The sequence below is a fragment of the Ursus arctos genome, unplaced genomic scaffold, assembly GCF_023065955.2.
Source record: "Ursus arctos isolate Adak ecotype North America unplaced genomic scaffold, UrsArc2.0 scaffold_16, whole genome shotgun sequence".
In the NCBI taxonomy this organism is placed as follows: domain Eukaryota; kingdom Metazoa; phylum Chordata; class Mammalia; order Carnivora; family Ursidae; genus Ursus; species Ursus arctos.
The window spans coordinates 30,297,312-30,318,526 of record NW_026622830.1 but is presented as its reverse complement, the minus strand read 5'-3'; the positions used below and the strand labels follow the sequence as shown (position 1 = coordinate 30,318,526).

At 47.9% G+C, this 21,215-nt stretch overlaps 1 protein-coding gene and 1 pseudogene across 2 annotated transcripts in view; both read right to left on the bottom strand.

The window, feature by feature from the left end:
• Positions 1-21,215, bottom strand: part of CDS2 (CDP-diacylglycerol synthase 2) — a 61,635-nt gene that overhangs the window by 18,165 nt on the left and 22,255 nt on the right. For both annotated transcript variants that reach the window (XM_026503060.4, XM_026503061.4), the window contains exons 2-4: positions 3,309-3,445; positions 1,531-1,627; positions 676-773 (exon numbers count right to left, since the gene is read on the bottom strand). In XM_026503060.4, coding sequence (XP_026358845.1) covers positions 676-773; positions 1,531-1,627; positions 3,309-3,445 — 332 coding nt within the window. The remainder of the gene's footprint in view (positions 1-675; positions 774-1,530; positions 1,628-3,308; positions 3,446-21,215) is intronic.
• On the bottom strand, positions 3,452-20,944 carry LOC113258366 (glutathione peroxidase 1-like; annotated as a pseudogene).

The following is a 21,215-nucleotide window of genomic DNA, read 5'->3' as shown; positions in this document are numbered from 1 at the left end:
GCCCCAAGTCCTCTTGGCACCACGCAGAGCTCTGCTCATGTGTCCCCGGAGCACAGTGCGGCCAGTAAAGCAGAGTTTCCAATCAGGAAGGGATCTCAGACATCACCTGTGCTACAGGTTTTGATTTTGTTTCTGCCTGAAGGCAGCTGAGCCCTTTCCCAGGACAGAGGGAACAGAGCTTCTCTGACGAGTCCAGATCCTCTGCATTCAGGCTCACTCCTGCCCACTCTGGCCCCCTAAGGTGCCTCCATCTGAGGAACGAGGGCTCCAAAGCCAACTGACTGGGTCTCAACCATCTGTCTCAAGGACGAGGAAACCAAGGTCCAGAGACAGCAACACCAGCACTGACAACCTACAGATGACTCTCATGGGATGCTGGGATAACAGAGCATAAAAAATATGTTGGTCTAGAAGTGGGGGCCACTGTGCAAAGTCTGATGAATCCAAATACCAAGGCTAACGTGCTCACAGATGCAGTCAGTGTGGGAGATTCCAGACCCCAGGCAACTACTAAACATGCCTCACAGGCCAGCCACATAAAATACGTGGGTCTTAAAGGTGTTGTCTGAGTCAGTGGCCATCACTACCCCCCTTCCCACCATGACTGTAAATATCTACCATGGAACACTTTTCACCCAAATCCAGTAAGGGCCCCTGTGGGGCTAGAGGGCTTACCAGCTGAGGGTTCTGAACCAGGGCAGGTCATAGGAGTGGTAGACGTTGTAGCCAATAGTGATAATCTCATGGAAACACTTAATCTGAACACACATCACCTGCAAGACACAAAAGAATCAGAGTACTTGCTAATTCCCCAGTTCTTACCATCTTCGGAAACAGAAACCCACGCAAGGGTCATGGGCCTCGAAAAAAAAACTATCATATTTAAAGAATGTCGGTCCTACAGTGACTCTGCTCTCCTCCTCCTTTCTCACTCACTCCGCACCCCCTTGGCAGTGCAGTCCTTTCTGTCACACAGAGTAGATCCAAGAAATATGCACCCCTGAAGCTTCAATTGACTTTTTATTGTTGTACCTCCCTGGACTCAATCAATCTCTTCCCCTTTTGACTTTGAATAGAAATACCTGAAAAGCCCCAACTGCTTTGCTCAGCAGTCAGCCGCTAGTCATCTGACCCTGGCCATGACAGCAGGAAGACTAAGGGAGCAGTGCTGAGGACTGGGATTTTTTAAATCAAAGTCCTAAGCCCCACAGTGAGGCCCCAGGGAAACAAGAAACAAAACAGAGAGTCACACAGAGTCGTGGCTGGGGTCACAGGCTAATCAAACAGCTGAAATAATATCAACTTTTAAAATGAAGAGATATCTTTAACCACACACAACAGGCCAGTGCCAACACCCCTTCAGCTGGCTCCTGGAAAGGGAAAAGTCACAGATATTCTAAGGCAGATGTGGTCTGAGGAGCCAGGACTCCCACTGATTCCCAGAACCAACCCAAAGCCCTACACTTAAAATGATGGATCCTGTGGGAAAAACTGAAGGCAAAACTGAAACAGCATGCAAATGGCACTTACAATGATCATTAAAACCATTGGTCCCAGGTAAATGATGATGAAGAAAAATGCAATCATGGCCAAAGTCAGGATGCCTCTCACCCACCAGTTCTTCCATCTATGAGAAGAGGGGGAGAAGAAAACATGTTAGGAGCCCAGAAAGAAGCAAACACAAACCCAAGGGGGATGGCTCTTTCCTAGGCCTCTCCTAGGAGGAGAGGTCAATCCCTTCCAGAAGCATCTCCTTCACCTTGACGGAGGTACTAGCCACATACGGGCAGAAGCAGGGCCATAGCCATCACCTCACCCACACCAAACTCAGCAGACGTGCCAAGCCTACAAAAAAATACACCCAGCTTATATCCTTTTTTTTTTTTTTTAAGATTTTATTTATTTATTTGACAGAGAGCAAGCGAGCATAAGCAGGGGGAATGACAGAAGGAGAGGGAGAGGGAGAAGCAGGCCCCCCACTGAGCAGGGAGCCCAGGACTCCATCCCAGGACTCTGGGATTATGACCTGAGCCGAAGGCAGTCCCCTAACCAACTGAGCCACCCAGGCGCCCCCACCCAGTTTATATCTTAACAAAGGAATCAGGCAAAAGTCCTGAGGGAAATGTGGTGCCTACTTCTGTATCTACTTGGATGGCTTCTATGGCTCTCTATTCAAAGAAAAAACAAAGCACATTTTTCCGGCAGCAGAATCCTGTATCATTCTGCCCCTGCATCTTTATGGTGAGAACAACATTAACCAACGATAATAACAATCACAAAGATGCATCTGGCATTTTTACAAGGACTCTGCATATATTAATGCATTTAAGCCTCAACACTACCAACCTTCACAGATGAGGAAATGAATGCATAAATCACACAGCTGTGATGTGGTCAAACTGAGATTTGAATCCTGGGAGTCTGGCTCCAGAACCCACGCCCTTCACCACTACACAATACCACCTTTCAAAGAGACATGTGTGCGAGACACACAGAGAAACACCTTCAGATAATGTTCTAGGGTCTTAAAGTTTGCGTTTTTAATCTGCACACATAGCCAGTGTTGAAGGACCAGAGTCTCAAGGGACTAATTTTTTTTTTTTTTAAAAGATTTTATTTATTTATGTGACAGAGAGACAGCCAGCGAGAGAGGGAACACAGCAGGGGGAGTGAGAGAGGAAGAAGCAGGCTCCCAGCGGAGGAGCCCGATGTGGGGCTCGATCCCGGAACGCCGGGATCACGCCCTGAGCCGAAGGCAGACGCGTTAACGACTGCGCTACCCAGGCGCCCCTCAAGGGACTAATATTTTAACCCTGCATTCACCCAAGTTGAGATTTCTCAATTCTTCTGGGAGAATTTAAGGAATGTCCACAATGGATGTGTGTGCGAGAGGGAAAACCAAACTTTGACCTGAAAACTTGGGCTCCTGTGTGCAAAGCAGCTTGTCTATCAGTCACAAACTCCTTCACATGCTGCGTCGGCAACCTGCCCACCACCACCCCTGTGTCCAGACTCCCCTCGTCCTCGGACTACTGTACCTCTCAGCCCAGCCGACAGCACCCTTCAAGGGCCAGATCCTTCTAGGCTGTGCTCAGAGTTGCCATTAAGCACTAGATGACATTCAGTGGAGCCCTGAGCAGAAGCAGGACGACTGTGGCCACTGCCGCTGGGCAGGCCCACCCTGTACACTGTAATAGTGATGGGCTCATGCCACAGGACCACAGGCTGTCTGAGGACTCGGGGTCTTCCATGGCACTTGGACCTGGAGCAAGGCCCCTGCAAGCATCTGTACCATGAAGCCAGGTTACCTTGAAGACAAGTTGGAAAGGGCCCTGTTGAGGACCTCTGGGGTATCATCTGCGGAGGCTGATAGAGGAGCAGTTTCCGCTCGGCTCTCACTGTCCGATGCAGTCTCTCCATCTACCTTTGCTTCTGACTCCGATTCCTACATGGCACAAAAACAGATGAGGAAAGGGTCAAAAATAAGAAGTACATGCCTGTCATAAGAGATCTGTGGGAAAAGACCTGCAACAAGGCTTGAGGACCTAGTACAGTCAGGTGACAGAGCAGATGGGACTCACAGCGATCCCGACACTGTTCTGACATGTGCCAAGATGGCCAACTCTCTGCTGGAAGCGAGGCCTGCATCTGTACCACGGGGGAATGAGGAACAGCCACAATCTGCTCGATCCCCTTGTCTTCCCGGGGGCAGAGGAGGGGACAATGTCCCAGAGGAGGGAGAAAGGGGCTCTTCTGTATCCAAAGCAAAAGGGGAGGCAAGCCTAAATTTCATCAAGACCTCATTCCTGACCCAGCCCTTGCTGCCAGGCTTAGTGCCTCAAAGGGTTTGGCTGCTGGCAGCCAGAAAGTCACATCCACCTCCAAAAACCCCTCTCCACCAACACCTAAATCATGCAGCAAAGTCCCTGCTCTGCCACAACATGTTGTGGACTCTCAGTGCCCCCAGAGCGGCCTGTGGCTCTGGCCAGGCTCTCAGAGAAAAGCTGGGTGTGCAGGCTGTTGCCCCCCACTGGACTTCCCAGAGTCCACAGTGTTACTTCCAGACTCCACAAGAGCAGCCCATGAGGAGGCCAGCCCAGGCAGTGTGGGAGCCACACAGTACTGCTTACTAGAGTCAAGGCTTCACCAAGACCGGTGTGCCAGTCATTTCCCTGCCACGCAGCCCCGGGCACCAGCAGACCCTGCGATATCACTCACAGAATTGCCATCCAGGCTCCGGCCATGTCAGAAAAAATTCACCCTGCTTGCCAGCCCCTACGAGGGGACCAGAGTCATGCCAGCAACAGGCCCTCTATCCAAAATACCAGGGCAGGCTGCTCTGAAAACTAGGGACCTTACTACTTAGAGCATTTATCTCTTACAGGAATTTAGAACCACTGCTGTTGGGAAGAGATGGAAGACAAATCAAATCACTTTGAATTAGAGTTGCTAATTAGAGTTGCTAATTAGAGTTGAATAGTACTGCTTTGTATTTGCAGAGCTCTCAACAGCCGTAAGAATGTTTCCCATACCTATTGTGAACCTCAGAGAAGTTCTGCAAGGAAGGGAAAGGATAAAGGAAGATCTCTATGTACAAATGAAGAGACAGAGGCTCTGAGAAGTTCAATGGTGGGCCCCAAGTCTCCTATTAATTCAGGTCTTCTGACTTCGTGATGTTCATACCACTAGGTTTCCTTTTACTTGAGCATCTTGGAATCCACTGGTTTTCTGACACCTGACACTTTATTAGGGAGGAGCCCTGGTTTGGAGAAGGGGTGGGGCTGGGGTAGACAAGAAGCGCCCATCTCAGGGGATTTTCCTGGACCTCAGGCGCTCCTCCGTGTAGATTTCGAGGAAACACCTCATGGATGAAATCCGCAGAGGGCAGCGCTGTGACTGCCAGGCAGCAGAGAGAGGAGGGGCACCCTAGCACAGCTGGGCCCCTGGGACAGCAGGGCTTCGAAGTCAGGCCGGATGTCGATGGCTGGAAAACGGGGGCTAGACTGCACGGGGGCTAGACTGCGCACGGGCACACTGTCTGGGCCCGCCAGCAAGTTCCAGGCATGCGGCGAACTGGAGACCAGGTGATGAACTTGGGATCGGTCATGAGCGCAGTGGCATAGTCACTGGGGGCAGGCAGAGCAAGAAGGTAAAAAGGAGGTGCACCTGAGCACCCTTCACCTTGCACTTCTCAAAAAGGACGAAGGTGGGATCGAACCCGCCCCTGGGTCAGAGGCACTGGGGAGAATTCAGGATGTCTTTGTCCCCGGCATTCTCTCGATGCCTGAACTACTGGCAAGAGAAGCTGCTGCAGCACATTCATCTGGGTGTAGCTCCAGACCACTGTGCCTCGGAGCGACGCCACCTTCTCGATGAGTGGCACCTTAGCCTGCAAGGAGCCGCGGGGCACCCAGGCTCCCAGGCTCCCCATTGGCCAGCGCACGCAGAGCGGGCAGACCTGAAGTGGGGGCGTGCAGGGCCTCAGCCTTGAACCCAGGAGTGTGGAGCTCAGGCCGGGGACCCCATTTTACTTTTCGGTAAGAAATTCAGAATGAAGTAAACTAGAAATGGCAAAAAGACGTTTCACCACACCGTCAAAGATTTCGTTACCTATGTGCGCGAACACAAAACACAGTCACATTTCTTTAAGTTGAATAATTTGAATTTCCCTAAGCAGTATATGAAATCGAGCACCATTTCATGTTTATTGGTTGTTTGGATATCTTCTTTTGTCAAGTGTCTACCAGCTCACTGACCATTCTTCTACCGAGTTTGCTGCCTGCCTTTGGATTTGTGGGAGCCTCTCATACATTCCAGCCCTAAGTACACTGTGTCACTCATACGTTCTCCCAGGCTTCTCTAACCCCACCCCTCTCCCAGTCATTCCTTCTCCTGACCCTCTCCCTCTGGGCACTGGCCACAATGCAGACTGACGGGGAGATTTTTCTAATTCTCTGGTGTTCCCGAAAAAGAAGGACCACACCTTTTTATTCCCTTGATAAAAACCTCCCCATGCCTGGTACAGAGCAAAATACTTACTAATGGATGGAAAAATGATGGAGAGAGGAAGCCAGGAATTAATTTCAGGTGTGGTAAAGAGCTACCCAGCCCCTGCCCTCAGGGAAATAGCTCTCTCTAACTTACGGTTGTGATAACATCACAAAACAGAGTTTGACTAGTGCAAGACTGCTAATAAGAGGCAGCTGGCTCTGGTAAAGGACCTATTCAGATGACCTCAGGAGTAGGATGTGAGGCAAGAGCCTTAGCTTCTGATGACAGGGTCACTGCTCCTTATATTGCCACAGCTCAGCCAGGGGGCTGTGGACAAGTTACGCAAGTACCTCTGTACTGTAGAGTCCTCCACTTATAAAACGGGCCCAGAAACAGTCCTCCTTCCCTGAAGAGATGTCCTGTTCCAGCACCCTGACAGGTTGTGAAACACAGCAGTGCCTCTGGGATGATCGCTCTCCAGTTAGAGTGAATGAAGACCAGGGCATTTGGAAAAGCATTCCATTCTTCATGTCAACATTAACACCCACAGCCCAGCGGCAACCATCAGCAGTATGAAGTAACGACGCTGCAGGGTCATCTAGATCTGACCCCTAACCCCAGGAGCTTCAGCATGTGAGCACCTGGGCCCCGCCAAGGCCTCCCACGGATGCTCACCAGGAGCATCCGGAAGCCACAGGGACTGAGCTGGAGCCCAGCAGGGGAGAGGGCATGTACCCAGCCACAAGCACATGTGCACACACGCACACGCACGCACACAAGCATGCCCCAGCACAAGGTTATTTTTAACTTATCCATCCTGTTGTCAAGGAGACTCACAAAGGCTGCTGGTTTCCCTAGGCGAGGAAGGGCAGGAAGGAGCCCAGGCAGAGCGCCTGCAGGGGAGGGGCAGAGAGCTCCAGCTCAGTGCTGAGTCTCTCTGGACCTTCCACATCCTTTTATGAGCGTTACCCCAGCACTGTGTCCTGCAGTATCACCCTATCTGACTCCTGTCCTTCCTCGCTAGAAGGGATGAGGGGAAGAGAGGTATCCTGAGGCAGAAAGTAGCACGAGAGAGAGAGAACTATCTAGAGTTGTAGATGCTAAGGGGTGCTTGGGTGGCGCAGTCAGATAAGCGGCCAACTCTTGATTTCGGCTCAGGTCATGATCTCGAGGTCCTGGAATCGAACCCTGTGTTGGGCTCCACACTCAATGGGGAGTCAGCTTTTCTCCCTCTTCCTCTCCCTCTGCCTCTCTTTCTCTCTCAAATCTTAAACAAGAACAACAACAACAAAACCTATAACTATTATTACCAAGATGTCAGAGCTTGAGATGAACAACTAAGAAATGAAGTAAACACCCTAAAGGAACAAGCCTTGAAAGAGATTAACTTTCTAGGTTTCACCTGCCTCTTAAGCAAGTAACCCCAGGTCACTGAATACACATCCCAGAGCCCTTACCTGGAGGCACCCTCTGAGGAGACCAGCACCCACCCTACCTGGACAGCCACTCCCTCACAAGCTGCAGTAGGACCCAACAAGGAGGAAGGGCAAATCCCTGTGCAAGAGGCAGGGGCAGAGCCCAGAAAACATGGACGGGGAGCAGGCAAGACAGCCAGCTCGCTGGGCTCCTGACCCCCAGTCCCTCTCCAACTCCTAGGTGTAGATGTCACAAGAGAACAGGCCCAGGGAACAGGAAGTGAAGAGAACTTGGAGGCTTACGGTATTCTGACTCCTTTCCACCCCATGGGAAAAGGCCTTTCGTTTGAAACGCTAGGACTTCCTTTTCAGCTGCTTACGTCTGAGTAAAAGAAGCCAAATGCTAGTGACAGCTTCCCTCGTGGGCAGGGATGCCGAGGAGCCAGGGACCTGGAGCCCAAGTTCTTGCCCAGAAGAAAAGTGACACATGCCAGACCAAGAGTCAGGGGTGCTGAGAGGTACACTGGTTTGCTCCTCCAGGCAAGACTGGCAGATGTAGAGGATGACCTGCTGCAGGAGGAGGCAGCGGCCAGTCAGGGAGAGCAGGGCCCGGGGCCCAGCTCTGATGCTCACTACACTCCCCGTGGGCCTCGGATCTCTGGTGCTCCCAGTGCAGAAAGGATCCCTTATCTTGGACGGCTGTTGAAATGATCAAATGCCACACCAATGAAAGTCTGTGAAAATTATAAAGGGGCTGAAGAGCAACACCGCCACCCCCACCCCTCAATATCCTGACCCTGGCACACAGGACAGCACAAGAACCTTAAACCCCCACCCCGGGCAACCTGGGCACCCTTCCGAAGGAGGGCAGAGCAGGAAGAATGGTGGCCATCAGGCCCTCCTGGGGCCCGTGTGCTCCCCAATTATGTGAGCTCAGCATCGGCCTGACCTGCTTCCTCTTTCATGCCTTCCATTCATCCAACAGGCAGCCTCCCAACTCAAAAATGATCCGCTTCCCAAAACTACTGTGGAACGGGGAGGCCTGACACACAAAGGCAGCAGCACACGCTAGTGCTCTCTGAAGCGGGGTGTGTGCGACACCATCCACTGAAGTGTAGGAAGAAATATTACAACTAACTGCTATTTATCTCCTTTGTATTTTCTTTCCTGTGCATGCTTTATAATGGGCCTTCCAGTACACGTGTATGACTCAGTAAGTCCGTGCAAGCTGGGGCACGTGGCTCATCACATCCGCATCAGACTTGGCGGTGTCTCAGTGGCCATGGGCTCCTTGTTTCCTACTGTGCTGAGCAATGCCTGGAACAGAGCAGGCACCCAAAGACCTGTTGCCCTAGTGAGCTAATGAGAATTCTACTTGGCCTACCACAGACCAAAACATCAGACTGCATTGAGAGAATGACAGAATCCACTGTGATTTCCAGCTCGCATGCCAGGACCCACGCCCCTGCCTCCCCAGTGGCCCTCACACCGGGACCAGACTAGTCCAGTCCCACTCCGGACCCCTCCCTACTGGGAGGGCAGCAGGGAACAGCTGCTTTGCTGCTTTAAATGGTCTCAGCCCAGCTCCCAGGCAGCCCTCCCTTTTCAACCCAAAGGCCCAGATCAGAGGCTAAGTGGTGCATAGCCTATCTCTGAGATTCTATCTCAATCAACAGCCATCCTCCACAGTCCCTTAGCCATTCCCCAAGGGGCTGTGCTGCTGGTGTAAACAGGAAACAAAAGAAATTTCAAAAGGAAAGAAAAAAGCTCCCTCCTAGGCCCTCCTGGTTCACTTAGACCCTGAAAGGAAAGCAGAAAATCTGACTGATGATGAACAGAGGGAATGTCCTGGGTACCAAGGGCTCAGCTAAGACATGTTGACGTTTTTGGAGAAACTCTTGCTCAGAAAGGCTTCCCCTACCAGCCTTCCAGGGCCCCTCTATCCCCATGACTGCCCAGAAGCCAACCCCAGCCCTGACCTGAGGCTCAAAACAGCACAGCACAGAAGCCTTCCTTCAATGGAAGCAAGAGAAGGCAGTGCAGGAGGGCTGGGGGAACAGCAGGGTGGGAAGGGAAGCTCCCTGTGGTTGAGGCCTGGCTTTTCCTGGCCTGGGGAGGGACCCGCACTCATGGAACTCATTTTCACTGTTATTCTCTGGATAGAAAACCCTACCTCTTCCCGCTCCTTCCTAATTCCCAGTGTTTCCTGAAGGACTGCCTTGGGCTTACAAAAGCTTAAGAGGCAGCATCTTTTTGAGGCTCCCTTTTGGTCATCAGTTGGTGTTGGGGTATACCCTCTGACCTTGTTGTTTCTCAAGACTCCACAGTGACACCCACACATGGTTGGTGGTCAGAGCTTCACCAAACAAAGTGTGGCTGGCCAGGCTACACAGGAGCCCTTGGCATTGTATCCATCAGACTCCGGGCAGAGGCTACTCACCCCACCCCACCCCCATTTCTTTACCAGATGCCAACTCAGTTTTGTACCTTGCTAAAGAAAACATGAATATTCTGTTGACATTTGCCCATGAGGGGCAAAAAACTAGGGAAAGAAAATAGGTGGTACCATCCACTAGGCTCTTTCTTCTCTTTTTCATTTTCAGGGAAATTTCATTAAAAGGTAGTGCTCAGGGCACTGGCTGGTTCTCCTTCCAACAACTCTGTCCTTTCCACTGGCAACGCATTCAAATTTGTAAGTTTCATTTACTCCATGACTCCATAATTCACACAAACGATATTTTGTGAAGCTTTAGATCCAAATCACAAACCTTATCCTGGAAGAAAGTCATCAGGCTGAGCCTAACCTTTCTGCTAAATATTGGGCTTGCCATCTTCTTAAATCCACTCCCCCACTTACAGACACACTCCCCAGGAGAGAAATTGCCAGAAACAGGTTTATTCTTAATAAGAGTATCAGGGACCTACATGTCCCTCTTACTAGCGAAGTAGTGGTGTGTGTGTGTGTGTATGTAGTGTTAGGAATAGCAAATATTTCTAGCTTTTTCTTATGTTAATCCCATTTGACAAGTTCACTTGTCTAAACAAAAGATCAAGTAAGAAAGGAGTCCTACTCTGAAAGTTCACAATCATCCCCCAATACAGCCATACCCTGTCCTCTAAAAGCATCATATCAATATGACCTACAGAAAATGTGTTCAGCTACTCCAGATGGACTGCTTTACCTGGAGTACCTCCACAGGGGACTGCACGCCACACCAAAGGGCTCCAGAGGAAGGACATGAAAAGATGCATGCATGGGAGACTCAGCTTTTAAAAACCTGACTCTGGCTATGAACCAGTTCACCTCCAGACAACACTATTACAAGGGGGCTACAGACGCTTTTGCAGAGAACATACCACTGATGGCCACAGGCCCAGACAGGGCTCCCTCAGAAGGACAGTCATTCTCAGGACAGCTGCACGGGGATATACATGCCCAAGCGTGCACCATCCCCTTTGCTATCACCTTCTCTAAGACCTCACACCATTGATCTTTCTCCCTCCCTCTTGGGTGCTCCCCTCCCCCTCATCACAGGCCCTGACTTATAACCAGGTAAGCAGGCTCAACAATAAAAAGCTTTTGACAGCTCATCCACCCAATGCACTTTCTTCCTTACTTCACAGGTGATCTTTGGCAAGAGCTGTGGACACCCCGTCCCCCTCTGACTGCATCATTCCTCAACCACAGCGAGCCACCTGCCTGGCCAGCCACTCTGCTGGACCACTCTCCCCTCACCAATGGCCTAATCACTAAATCCACAGCATTCTCTGTCCTCCGCTCCTCCCTCCACACAGGCAATGCAAAAGACACACCCTTCCTTCGCTTCCAGGCAGCACATCGTTCCCAGAGGCCTCTCTGGCCGGGCCTTCTTTAGCTAGCCTTCTCCTTGGCAGCTTCCTCTTCCTGCCTCTTAATTTGGGGATTCCGCAGGCTCTCTTGTGAGGCTCTTGCTCTTTACTACCCACTCTCTCCAAGTAATCTCATGCACTCTGATGCCTCCACCTGTCTCTCCTTGGGCTTCAGACCCCTTCATCCAAATGTGCTAGATGTCTCCCCTAAGACGTCCCTCAGACACCTAAAATCCTCCATGTGTCCAAAACCAAATTATGTGCTTTCCCCTGAATTCTCAAGTGAGAAATGTGACCATCATCCTTGGTGCCTCCTCCCTCAGCCCCTAAAACTATCTATCCCGCAGTCTATTAAAAGCTCCAAAAAAGCTTTCCACTCCATCCACTCCTTCCTGTCACCTCTGGAACTCCCTTAATTCAAGCCAACACCATCTCTGCTCCGGGAACCTGCAGCAGCCCAACTGGCCACCTCACCTCCAGTCTCAAGTCCACTCCTACTTCCCCTCTACTGTTTAGACTGCACCAAGAGGGACCTTTCCAGAAAGAAAATCTGATCATGTCACTCCCTGTCCTGAAATCTTTCTGGAGCACCCCAGGCTAAATGGAGGCAATTTTCCACTGGTAATCTAAAGGATAGACAACTACAGAATAGGTCTACACTTCTTTAAACGGTGTACCAGCCACTTTGAGATCAGGGTCTTATTTACCCATCCAGCTTCATTCCTCACAGCCACTCTGAAGTACAGTCAGCTCCTAGGACAGGTTGCCCTTTCTCACCTTTAGGACTTTTGTTTGTTCCTACCTAGAACAGTCTTTGCAAATCAGTTCTACGGACACCCATCTCTCTTCTTACTGGTCAATTTTAATTTACCCTTCGAATCTTGGCTAAGAGATCCCCTTCTCGGGGTGCCTGGGTGGCTCAGTCGTTAGGCATCTGCCTTCGGCTCAGGTCATGATCCCAGGGGCCTGGGATCGAGCCCTATATCGGGCTCCCTGCTTAGCGGGAAGGCTGCTTCTTCTCCCTCTCCCTCTGCTCCTGCTTGTGTTCCCTCTCTCACTGTCTCTCTGTCAAATGAATAAAATCTTTACAAAAAAAAAAAAAAGATCTCTTTCTCTCCAAGCCTTTCCCAACTCCCTGTGCTCCAGTGGCCCCCCTAACATTTCTCAAGAGCACACACCACACTGCATGGTCTCCTGCTGTTGACTTCCTCAGCACAGTACACCCAATGGGGCTGTTGTGGGCATGGGGCCCACAACGGAGAAGAAGTTAAGTAGGTCTTACCACATCTGCTTAAGGTGCCACAGCCAATCATTCAGAGAGGATCCAGGGTTTGCTGAATTGGCAGAGAGCTGGGTGACTCAGCAACTCATTTTCTGTGCTCTTAACAAGTACTACATATGAGGGGGACGGCTGGGTGGCTCAGTCAATTGAGTGTCTGACTCTTGATTTTGGCTGGGGTCGTGATCTCAGGGTTGTGGGATCCGAGCCACGTGTAGGGCTCCATGCTCAGCGGGGCATCTGCTTGAAGATTCTCTCTCTCTGTCCCTCCCCCCAGTAGTGTGCATGTGCCCAAGTGCCCAGGTGCTCTCTCTCAAATAAGTAAATCTTTATTTTTTTTAAGATTTTATTTATTTATTTAAGAGAGAGAGTGAGTGAGAGAAAGAGCACCAGTGAGGGGAGGGGCAGAGGGCAAGGGAGAAGCAGACTCCCCTGATGAGCAGGGAGCCCGACCTAAGGCTGATTCCAGAACCCTGGGATCAAGACCTGAGCTGAAGGCAGATGCTTAACTGAGCCACCCAAGTGCCCCAAATAAACCTTTATTTTTTTATTTTTTATTTTTTTAATAATAATTTTTGTTATGTTATGTCACCATACAGTACGTCCTTAGTTTTTGATGTAGTGTTCCATGAATCATTGTTTGCATGTAACACCCAGTGCTCCATGCCATATGTGCCCTCCTTAATACCCATCCCGGGCCTATCCCAATCCCCCACCCCCCTCCCCTCTGAAGCCCTCAGTTTGTTTCCCAGAGTCCATAGCCTTTAAAACAAAACAAAACAAGTACTACAAGAGGCATCACAGGGTTGTAGCCCATGGTCCCACTGTCCGTCTTCTCTTCTTTCTTAGACATTGTCACAGAAGCCCTGATTTTTAGCTGGGCTTAGAACCAAGACTACGTTTTCCAATTCTGGCCAATGAATGATTAGCAGAGATGTTGTGTGTAATCCTACCATGCTTCCTTCATGCTGACTAGAATGCAGACTCGTTAGCTGGAGCTCCGGCAACCGATTATGAGGTGAAATCCACCTCTTACGAATGACTAAGCAACAAGATGGAAGGCGTTGACAATGAGGACAAAACAGCTATGGAGGACAACTGTGCAGCAGGTCAAACACAGTAGAAGGGCCTACACTGCTTATTCCATGAGAAAGAGCACTGCTATCTTGGTAAGCCACTGTTATTCTGGGTTTTCAGTCATTTGTGGCCAAACGGAACCTAAGTGCTATGGGGGATTCAAAAAGCCCAGGATTTGTAACAGAGGTGTTTCTGAGAACAGTTCAGTAACAGAAGAGGAAGCCTGCCTGAATGCAAGGCTCTCAAATCCACACACCACAGAACTGGGTTCCAACCTCCTCAACAATGCCAAGCTCATATGTTAAACCAAGAGTTTGGATGACAGAGAATGAACAAGAATTCTTTCTCCGAACACTCTCTCCCATCTTCCCCACTAAACCTCTCTCTGGAATAAATGCACCTGTTTACTAAAAGAACAAGCATACAACTCTAATCTAGTACCCATCATCACAAGATGTTATTTCATTCAGGTCAGAGACGACCAAAGGTGGAAAAATGGCCTCTGTCTCCCAGGAGGCTCTGCTCAAGGTTCTGTCCTGACGAGATCACTTGTTTTCCCATGGTCTTATAGAGTCAGAGCACAAAATACTAGAAGCCCTGCTGGAGTCTGATAGGTCCTCTTACTTTCAGTTCCCTAGTCACGGATCTTTATTTAACATTTAAGGAAAAACGAGTCTTCAGCCTTCTTGAGGGAGAAAGCAATTTTTTTTTTAATTTCTTCTTTATTAGAAAAAGACTCTTTCAGAGAGAATTTATCAAATATTACCCCCAAATCTAGTAAGATGAGAAAGAATGATACATTTGCAATCCCAAAAGTGGGCTCAAGTGTGCTCCTTAGATCTCTGCCAGAAAGTGGAACCAGGACCAGCTGCTGAGTTCCGTATCCGAGGAGCCCCTAAATCATAAATTGCCATCCAGTACCTGCTTCAGTGTCCCCCATCTCCAAGAGTGCTTACTACAAAGGTGACAAGGTAAGTGGACATGAGAGCTGATGTCCCCAGTGTCTTGTGCCCCAACCTTCCCTGCCCCTGTAAGTGGGCAAACACCCTGAGCTGTTTTATAGTATTAGAATATTGTCATTTTTTTGGTATTCCTGATTCATAACAAATAGTCATGGAAATATGTGCCAATCAAATAGATTCCAATATTTCTCCATTGGGAAAAAAATCTAACGGTGTTCTCAATCCCAAAATTGTTGTATTGGCTATAGATAAAATTATGAAAGCAACAATGTAAAATGGCTTTTTTGATAAATCATTAAGGATGCCTGGGAAAAGATGAAATAGGAAAACGAGAAAGCCATTTAAGAAATAAAAGACTTCTGATCACCAAAGATGGAATAATTTGAGTGTTAAAATAAAGACTAAATGTGATTTTTTTTTTTAAGATTTTTATTTATTTATGTGACAGAGACAGCCAGCGAGAGAGGGAACACAAGCAGGGGGAGTGGGAGAGGAAGAAGCAGGCTCATAGCAGAGGAGCCTGATGTGGGGCTCGATCCCATAACGCTGGGATCACGCCCTGAGCGTGAAGGCAGACACTTAACCGCTGTGCCACCCAGGCGCCCCTAAATGTGATTTAAACTCAAGTATATAAAAATCTGTGAGTTCATGATGATCACTGCCCATCTTTGAAGGTTGCTAGGACACCAGATTATCTTTTGCAAATCAGTAATTAAAAGGAAAGAGTGTTTATCGTGCCCTTACCACACAATGGGTGTGAGGAAATTGATTAAACTATTCTCTTTTGTGCTTGAAAAGTTCCTTTAATAAAAAGGTTAGGAGGTGAAAAAAAGTGGGGGGAGAGGGCAGCTGCCTGGTCTGTTGAACTGCATGTGACTTTGAGATACCCACTACCTCAGCACAGAAAGACCAACATGGCCTCAGTGTGATGCCTCAGGCTCTGGGAACTAAAACAAATGTGAAATTTCTAACCCATGAGGTAAATAAAACAGCCTCAGTGCTAACTGGATGGACTTTCCAGTCTTCATCTTGTACCTCTTGGCAATATTAGATCTGGTTGACCATTTCCTCCTTGAAACATTCCTCTCTTAGCTTCCACGATACATACTTTCTAGGTTCTCATTCTTCCTGACTGACTATTCTGTCTCAGTCTCTGTGCTATTTTCCCTCTCCATGACCTCTAAATGTTGGGCCAGTTCCGGTCAGATTCTAGACCCCCTACACTCTCTCCCTAAGTATTATCATCCAACCCCTTGGTTTTAATTACCAATTCCACCAACCTCAATCTCTCCGCCAGTGCCAGACGCAGCTACTGTTTAATGACATCTCCGCCCGAAAGTTCTCATAGGCATCTCAAACATAACAATCTAAATAGAACTACACATGCTGCCCACGAAACTGGTGATCCTGAGGCCTCATCCTGCTGACAAGTTTGACGCTACAATCTGTATCCTGTATAAGCCAGAAACTTGGGAGTGATGCTTAATTCCTCTCTCCTCATCTTCCCCCAGGTACAGGACACTGCAGGTGGCTCCGTCCAAAAATCCATTCCTAGATGGCACACAGAGTAGCCTATGCAAACTGATTATTTTAACTCCATCCCCTTTTTCACAGTGACAGGTTCCTGAAGAGGCATTTTTATACCCAGCTGAAGCCATGACTGTTTTAGAGTAGGCACTTGGCCTAAGATGGTACAATCGAAATACAGCTCTAGAATCTGGTAAGACGGCCACGGGGAGAGACACTTGAGCTCTCTCTTCCTCACTAGCCTGAGGGAAAAGGAAATCAGGTGCTACCGGCACTGGCTTGCACCTCCATGAGAGCCTGAGGATGACCAACACCTGAAAGGCACAGAGAAGCGAGGACAGAGAATGGTTTAAGCCAATGAATTGCATGATTATTTGCAACTAAATGTGCACATTATTTGCAAATCCAAGTCTGTTGATTCCGCAGCCAAAATATATCTCAAATCTATCCTTTTTATCTCAGCAGTGATTAGGCTCATCCCAGCCCCATCATCTCTCATCTACAATGGATTCCTAATTGCTCCTTCCACCCTCCCTCTCCTCGCAGCCAATGATCTTTCTAAAATGTGCATCAGTTTGTGAAAATTAATGAAAGGACACCTTGTTCACAATGAAGTCAGGAGGCCAGCAGGGGAAGTCAAGTGCAGACCCAACAGGAAGAGACTACCTTTCAAGTCAGTAGGTCAAGTCACAACTACTTTACTATCTCAGCAGGAGGAAGAAAGGTTCTTTTTCTTCCCCAGCAACAGCCAAGCCAAGAGACAGTCCCAACTCAGTCAATGAAAAGCCACTCACTATACTTCAAACTCCCAGTTTACTCCCATGGACTTTTTGTTTGTAACAGCCTTGCCACCTTCCCCCATTCTCCTCTATAAAAGACCATTCTTCTTTGTTCTGTGAACTGCCTATGGTTTGGCCAGTAGCTTTCTTGTCTCAGATTGCAACTCTCTGTTATTCCCAAGCAAAACCATTTTTGCCAGTAAAATGACTTTTACTTTTAATGTTAACATTACTTGTGATAAGAAGTGGGATCCAGGAAAGATCCCCCAAAACTCCAAGCCTGGTGGGCAAACAGGTGCTGGTACCCACAGAGCCAAATGGGCTCACTGCTTTCTCGCTAACCCTGGAGTGCGAAGGTAAGTTTTTTCCTGGATGTCAAGCTCCACTTTGTGTCCAAGCTCTCCAGGCTTTATTTGAAATCTATCTTAAGGCCTTGTTTCTTATGAGAGTACTCTTTTGGCCTTCAGTCTGACTACTTTTCAGAGTCAGACTTCCCATTGGAACTGTTCTGGCCTTCGGCCTGATTCCTTCTGGAACCAGTCTCTTCCTGTTGAAACTGTGCTTTTAGGAATTTTTCTCCTTGCTCTAGAGAAAAACCTCTAAGATATGGGATCCCAGTCATCACAATGCTTCTCCCTCTCCCACTCCCCCTGCTGGTGTTCCCTCTCTCGCTGTGTCTCTCTCTGTCCACTCTGTCCACTCTGTCCCATTCATAACGGCCAAGATTTCTTAGAAAAGTATCGTGCCAGAATGTCTCCCAAAAGATGGAAATAATTCTAGAATCAAAATTGCCAACCAGGTGGATTAAATGACCCTTCAACATCTTTTATTTGTTCCATCTCTGATGGCACGATAGGGGAGTCTGGGGACACTGCTCATTTGTCCCCATCAAGTCAGCTACCGCCCTCTTTATGGGCAGATTCCTCAACTGATATTGGTAGAATTCACAGCACGCCTCCCATCAAGATTCAAACAGATCCCTCACAACATGTCCCCAAATAAAGAAGCCCTTTAAGGCATCAAGCCCATAATAAGAGACCACAGGACTCAGGGCCTTATCATCCCCTGCACTAGTCCCTGGGAGCCCTATTTTACCTGTGAGAAGACCCAGTGGCCAAGGATGGAGGTTAGTCCAGGACCTCGGAGCAATAAATAACATTATCCCTGGGCGCCGTGTTGTCCCCATACACTGACGTCTGTCCCCACTGAAAGCAAATCCTGCTTCACTATAATTGTTGTATATAGCGCACTTTCACTACTCCAGTTCATAAGGACAGTCAGGGTCTTCTTGCTTTCACTTGGGAAGAACAATAATAAACCAGGACAGTAATGCCCCAGGTTACACAGGCCGTCCTTCTTAACTCTTTATAAACCTTAAAAGCTGATTTGGAGGATATAGTTTTCTGCAGGCTCTAGTTGGTTACAATATGTATATGATCTGCTTCTCTGCTCCCTTTCTCAAACCTCTTCACAGGAGACAGCATTCACCTGTTAAAACTTTGGCCTTAAGGGGCACCTGACTGGCTCAGTGGGTAGAGCATATGACTCTTGATTTCGGGGTTGTGAGTTGGAGCCCTATACTGGGTGTAGAGATTACTTAAAAATCTTTAAAAAATAAAAAACACTTTTGGCCTTAAAGGGACTTAAAGTCTCCCTCTCTCCCCATATATAAAAATATATATTTATATAGATCATATATACATAATATATATAATTATATATATATCCCCCCCCCCCCCCAGTTTGCTCAAACTCAGGTTCCATACTTAGGGCATCTGATCTGGAAACAAGGACTACTTCTGCATCCAGACAAAACTCCTCATGACTGCTTAATGCTGACAGATTACCTTTTGGCTCCCAATGAAATTTACAGGAAACTCCTATAACCAATGCAAATTTTTCATGGTTTGCTGACTATTCTTATTTATAGGATGAAATGGTAAATATCATGCTGGGTATGCTAGCGTGACTCCTTTTGAAGTCACTGAGGCAGCACCTTTACCTTTAGCTCTTTCCGCCCAAAAGACAGAGTTTTATAAACCCTTACTTGAGCTTAGCCCAGGGTGAAACAGTAAATATTTATACTGATAGCTGCTATGCCTTTGGGGTAACTCATGATTTGGAATGTTACGGAAACAACCAGGTGTCCCTATCTCCAATGGGGACAAAATTAAATATGGCTCCTATGTCCAAAATGTATTAGATGATATACTTTCGTTGGCTGCTCTGGCTACTATTAAGGTTTCTAGGCATCCCAGACTCAACTCCCTGGAGGCCAAATTGAACACCTTGCTGAAATTTCTGCCAAAAACACCATTCTCAAGGAAACCAACAGCCTAACTTCTGTCATGTTCCAAAAGGATGTTCTCCCAAATGATAATTTGGAAAAACTGACCAGAGATACCCAATAATTGGCCCCAGAGAGGGAAAACCAATAGGAAATCTAATCATTGTTGGCTCAATACAAAGAGAACACTGGTTTGGACAACATAACAATCCAGACCTACCAGAAATTCTAAAATCCCCATTACTTACAACTCTACATGCCTTAAGCCATTAGTCTACTGACAGAATGAGATAGCATTCAAGAACCAATATGTTTTGATAATATTGATAAATACATTTGGGTCATGGTTTGTATGTTTCCACTGGACACACAAACTTATCACAGCAATTCTCTGTACTTCTGGAGCCCCCAGGAAGAAGGCATGATCTTGTCCATGGGACTTTCACCTGCTGGAAAATCTTAAAACCATGTGAAGCCTGAAAACAAAAGCAATGTGAAAGCGAGTGACCAAGGCTTGGTGACATTCGAGCCCCTAGATTTTTTTTTTGAGCCTCTAGATTAAATTAGGCCTGAAGCTGGAATTCCCTTGGTCTTCAAGTTACATGAGCCACTAAATTCCTTTTTCATAAAATCTGAGCAGCTTCCTGTGTTTATAACTAAAACAGTCTTAGTTTTTTTCCTTTCCAGTCACATCTTTTCTGTTCTTCTCCACACTTCCTAAATGCGGGTTGTGTTTGTACACAGATCCTCAGTGAGTGATCCACTGCCATCCATCAGCGTCTCTTCTATGGACTCATCCTCCATAACACTAGCTATGTCCTCTCTCCCAAGCTACAGTACTACATTTCAACCTGCCAATAAGACACTTCAGTGTCCAACCAGCACCTCAAACTCGATAGGTCCAAATTTATCACCTCCTTTCCAACGCACACAAGCTCTTCCTTCTGTTTTCCTTCAAGACCTTAATTTACCTGAGGCGCACTCCATGGGGAATACTGATCTTCACCACTGTCTCCAACCCCCTGTTGAAAACCACAGGCCCCAAATGGCATCACTTACACCAACTTCCCAAAGCGAAGCTTAACACCAAATCTAATTGCAGTTTCAACCTCCCCCCAGAGATGTAGTCTTAACTGGCTGGTCAGGAATTTTTGATCAGTGCTGGCAGGGCTGCCACATGGACCCTCTCTATCCCCCCAAGGAAGATAAGGTAATCTGCATGAGAAGACCGCCAGGTTCTCTCCCCTAGCCTGGAACAAGCCTTTTGCTAGTAACTTTCTTGCACCCTCTGCCCCCCAAAAAACCTTCCATTCTGTACAACTCCTCAGAGCTCCCCTCTCCTTGCTAGATGGGATGCTGCCCAATTCATGGATCATTTAATAAAAGCCAATTAGATCCTTTTAAAATTTACTTAGTTCAATTGTTAACACACACACACACACACACACACACACACACACACACGAACCCTTCATCAGTTCTCAAACTGTGCGATCCTCTTACTACAGGGTCTTTCCTTACTCCCATTCCCACTGCTAGTACCCTTGCTGACGTCTGCATGTCAACCTTTCTCTACTACACTGGCCTCCCAATTGGTTCTCCACCAATTCCTCCCTTCTCTAATTTATTCTGCACACACTCCCAGATTAATCTTCATAAAGTACAGCTCTGATCACACCCATTCTGCACTCATTTTTGCCTAGTGAATTAAAGACAAACTACCTCCATTCCAGGCCCTTCACACCCTGCACACACTACATGCTCCAAGTACGACTAACTACCCGTTAGCCCCACTTACATCCCACCCTCCCTTCTTCTCCCCCTTTGCCCCTTGCCTTTTCTCCACCCTGAGTATCCTTCAAGTCCCATCTTAGAAGCCAGCAAGACTCAAGGAAGATCTTTCCTGATTCCCATCTGTGGCAGACAGGAGTAAAAAACGGCTCCTCCCTCAAAATAAGTTGACGTAGGAATCTGTGAATATTACCTTACATGGCAAAAGAGTAAATATTCCCTCATATGGCAACGTGTTTGAATTAAGGGTCCTGAAAG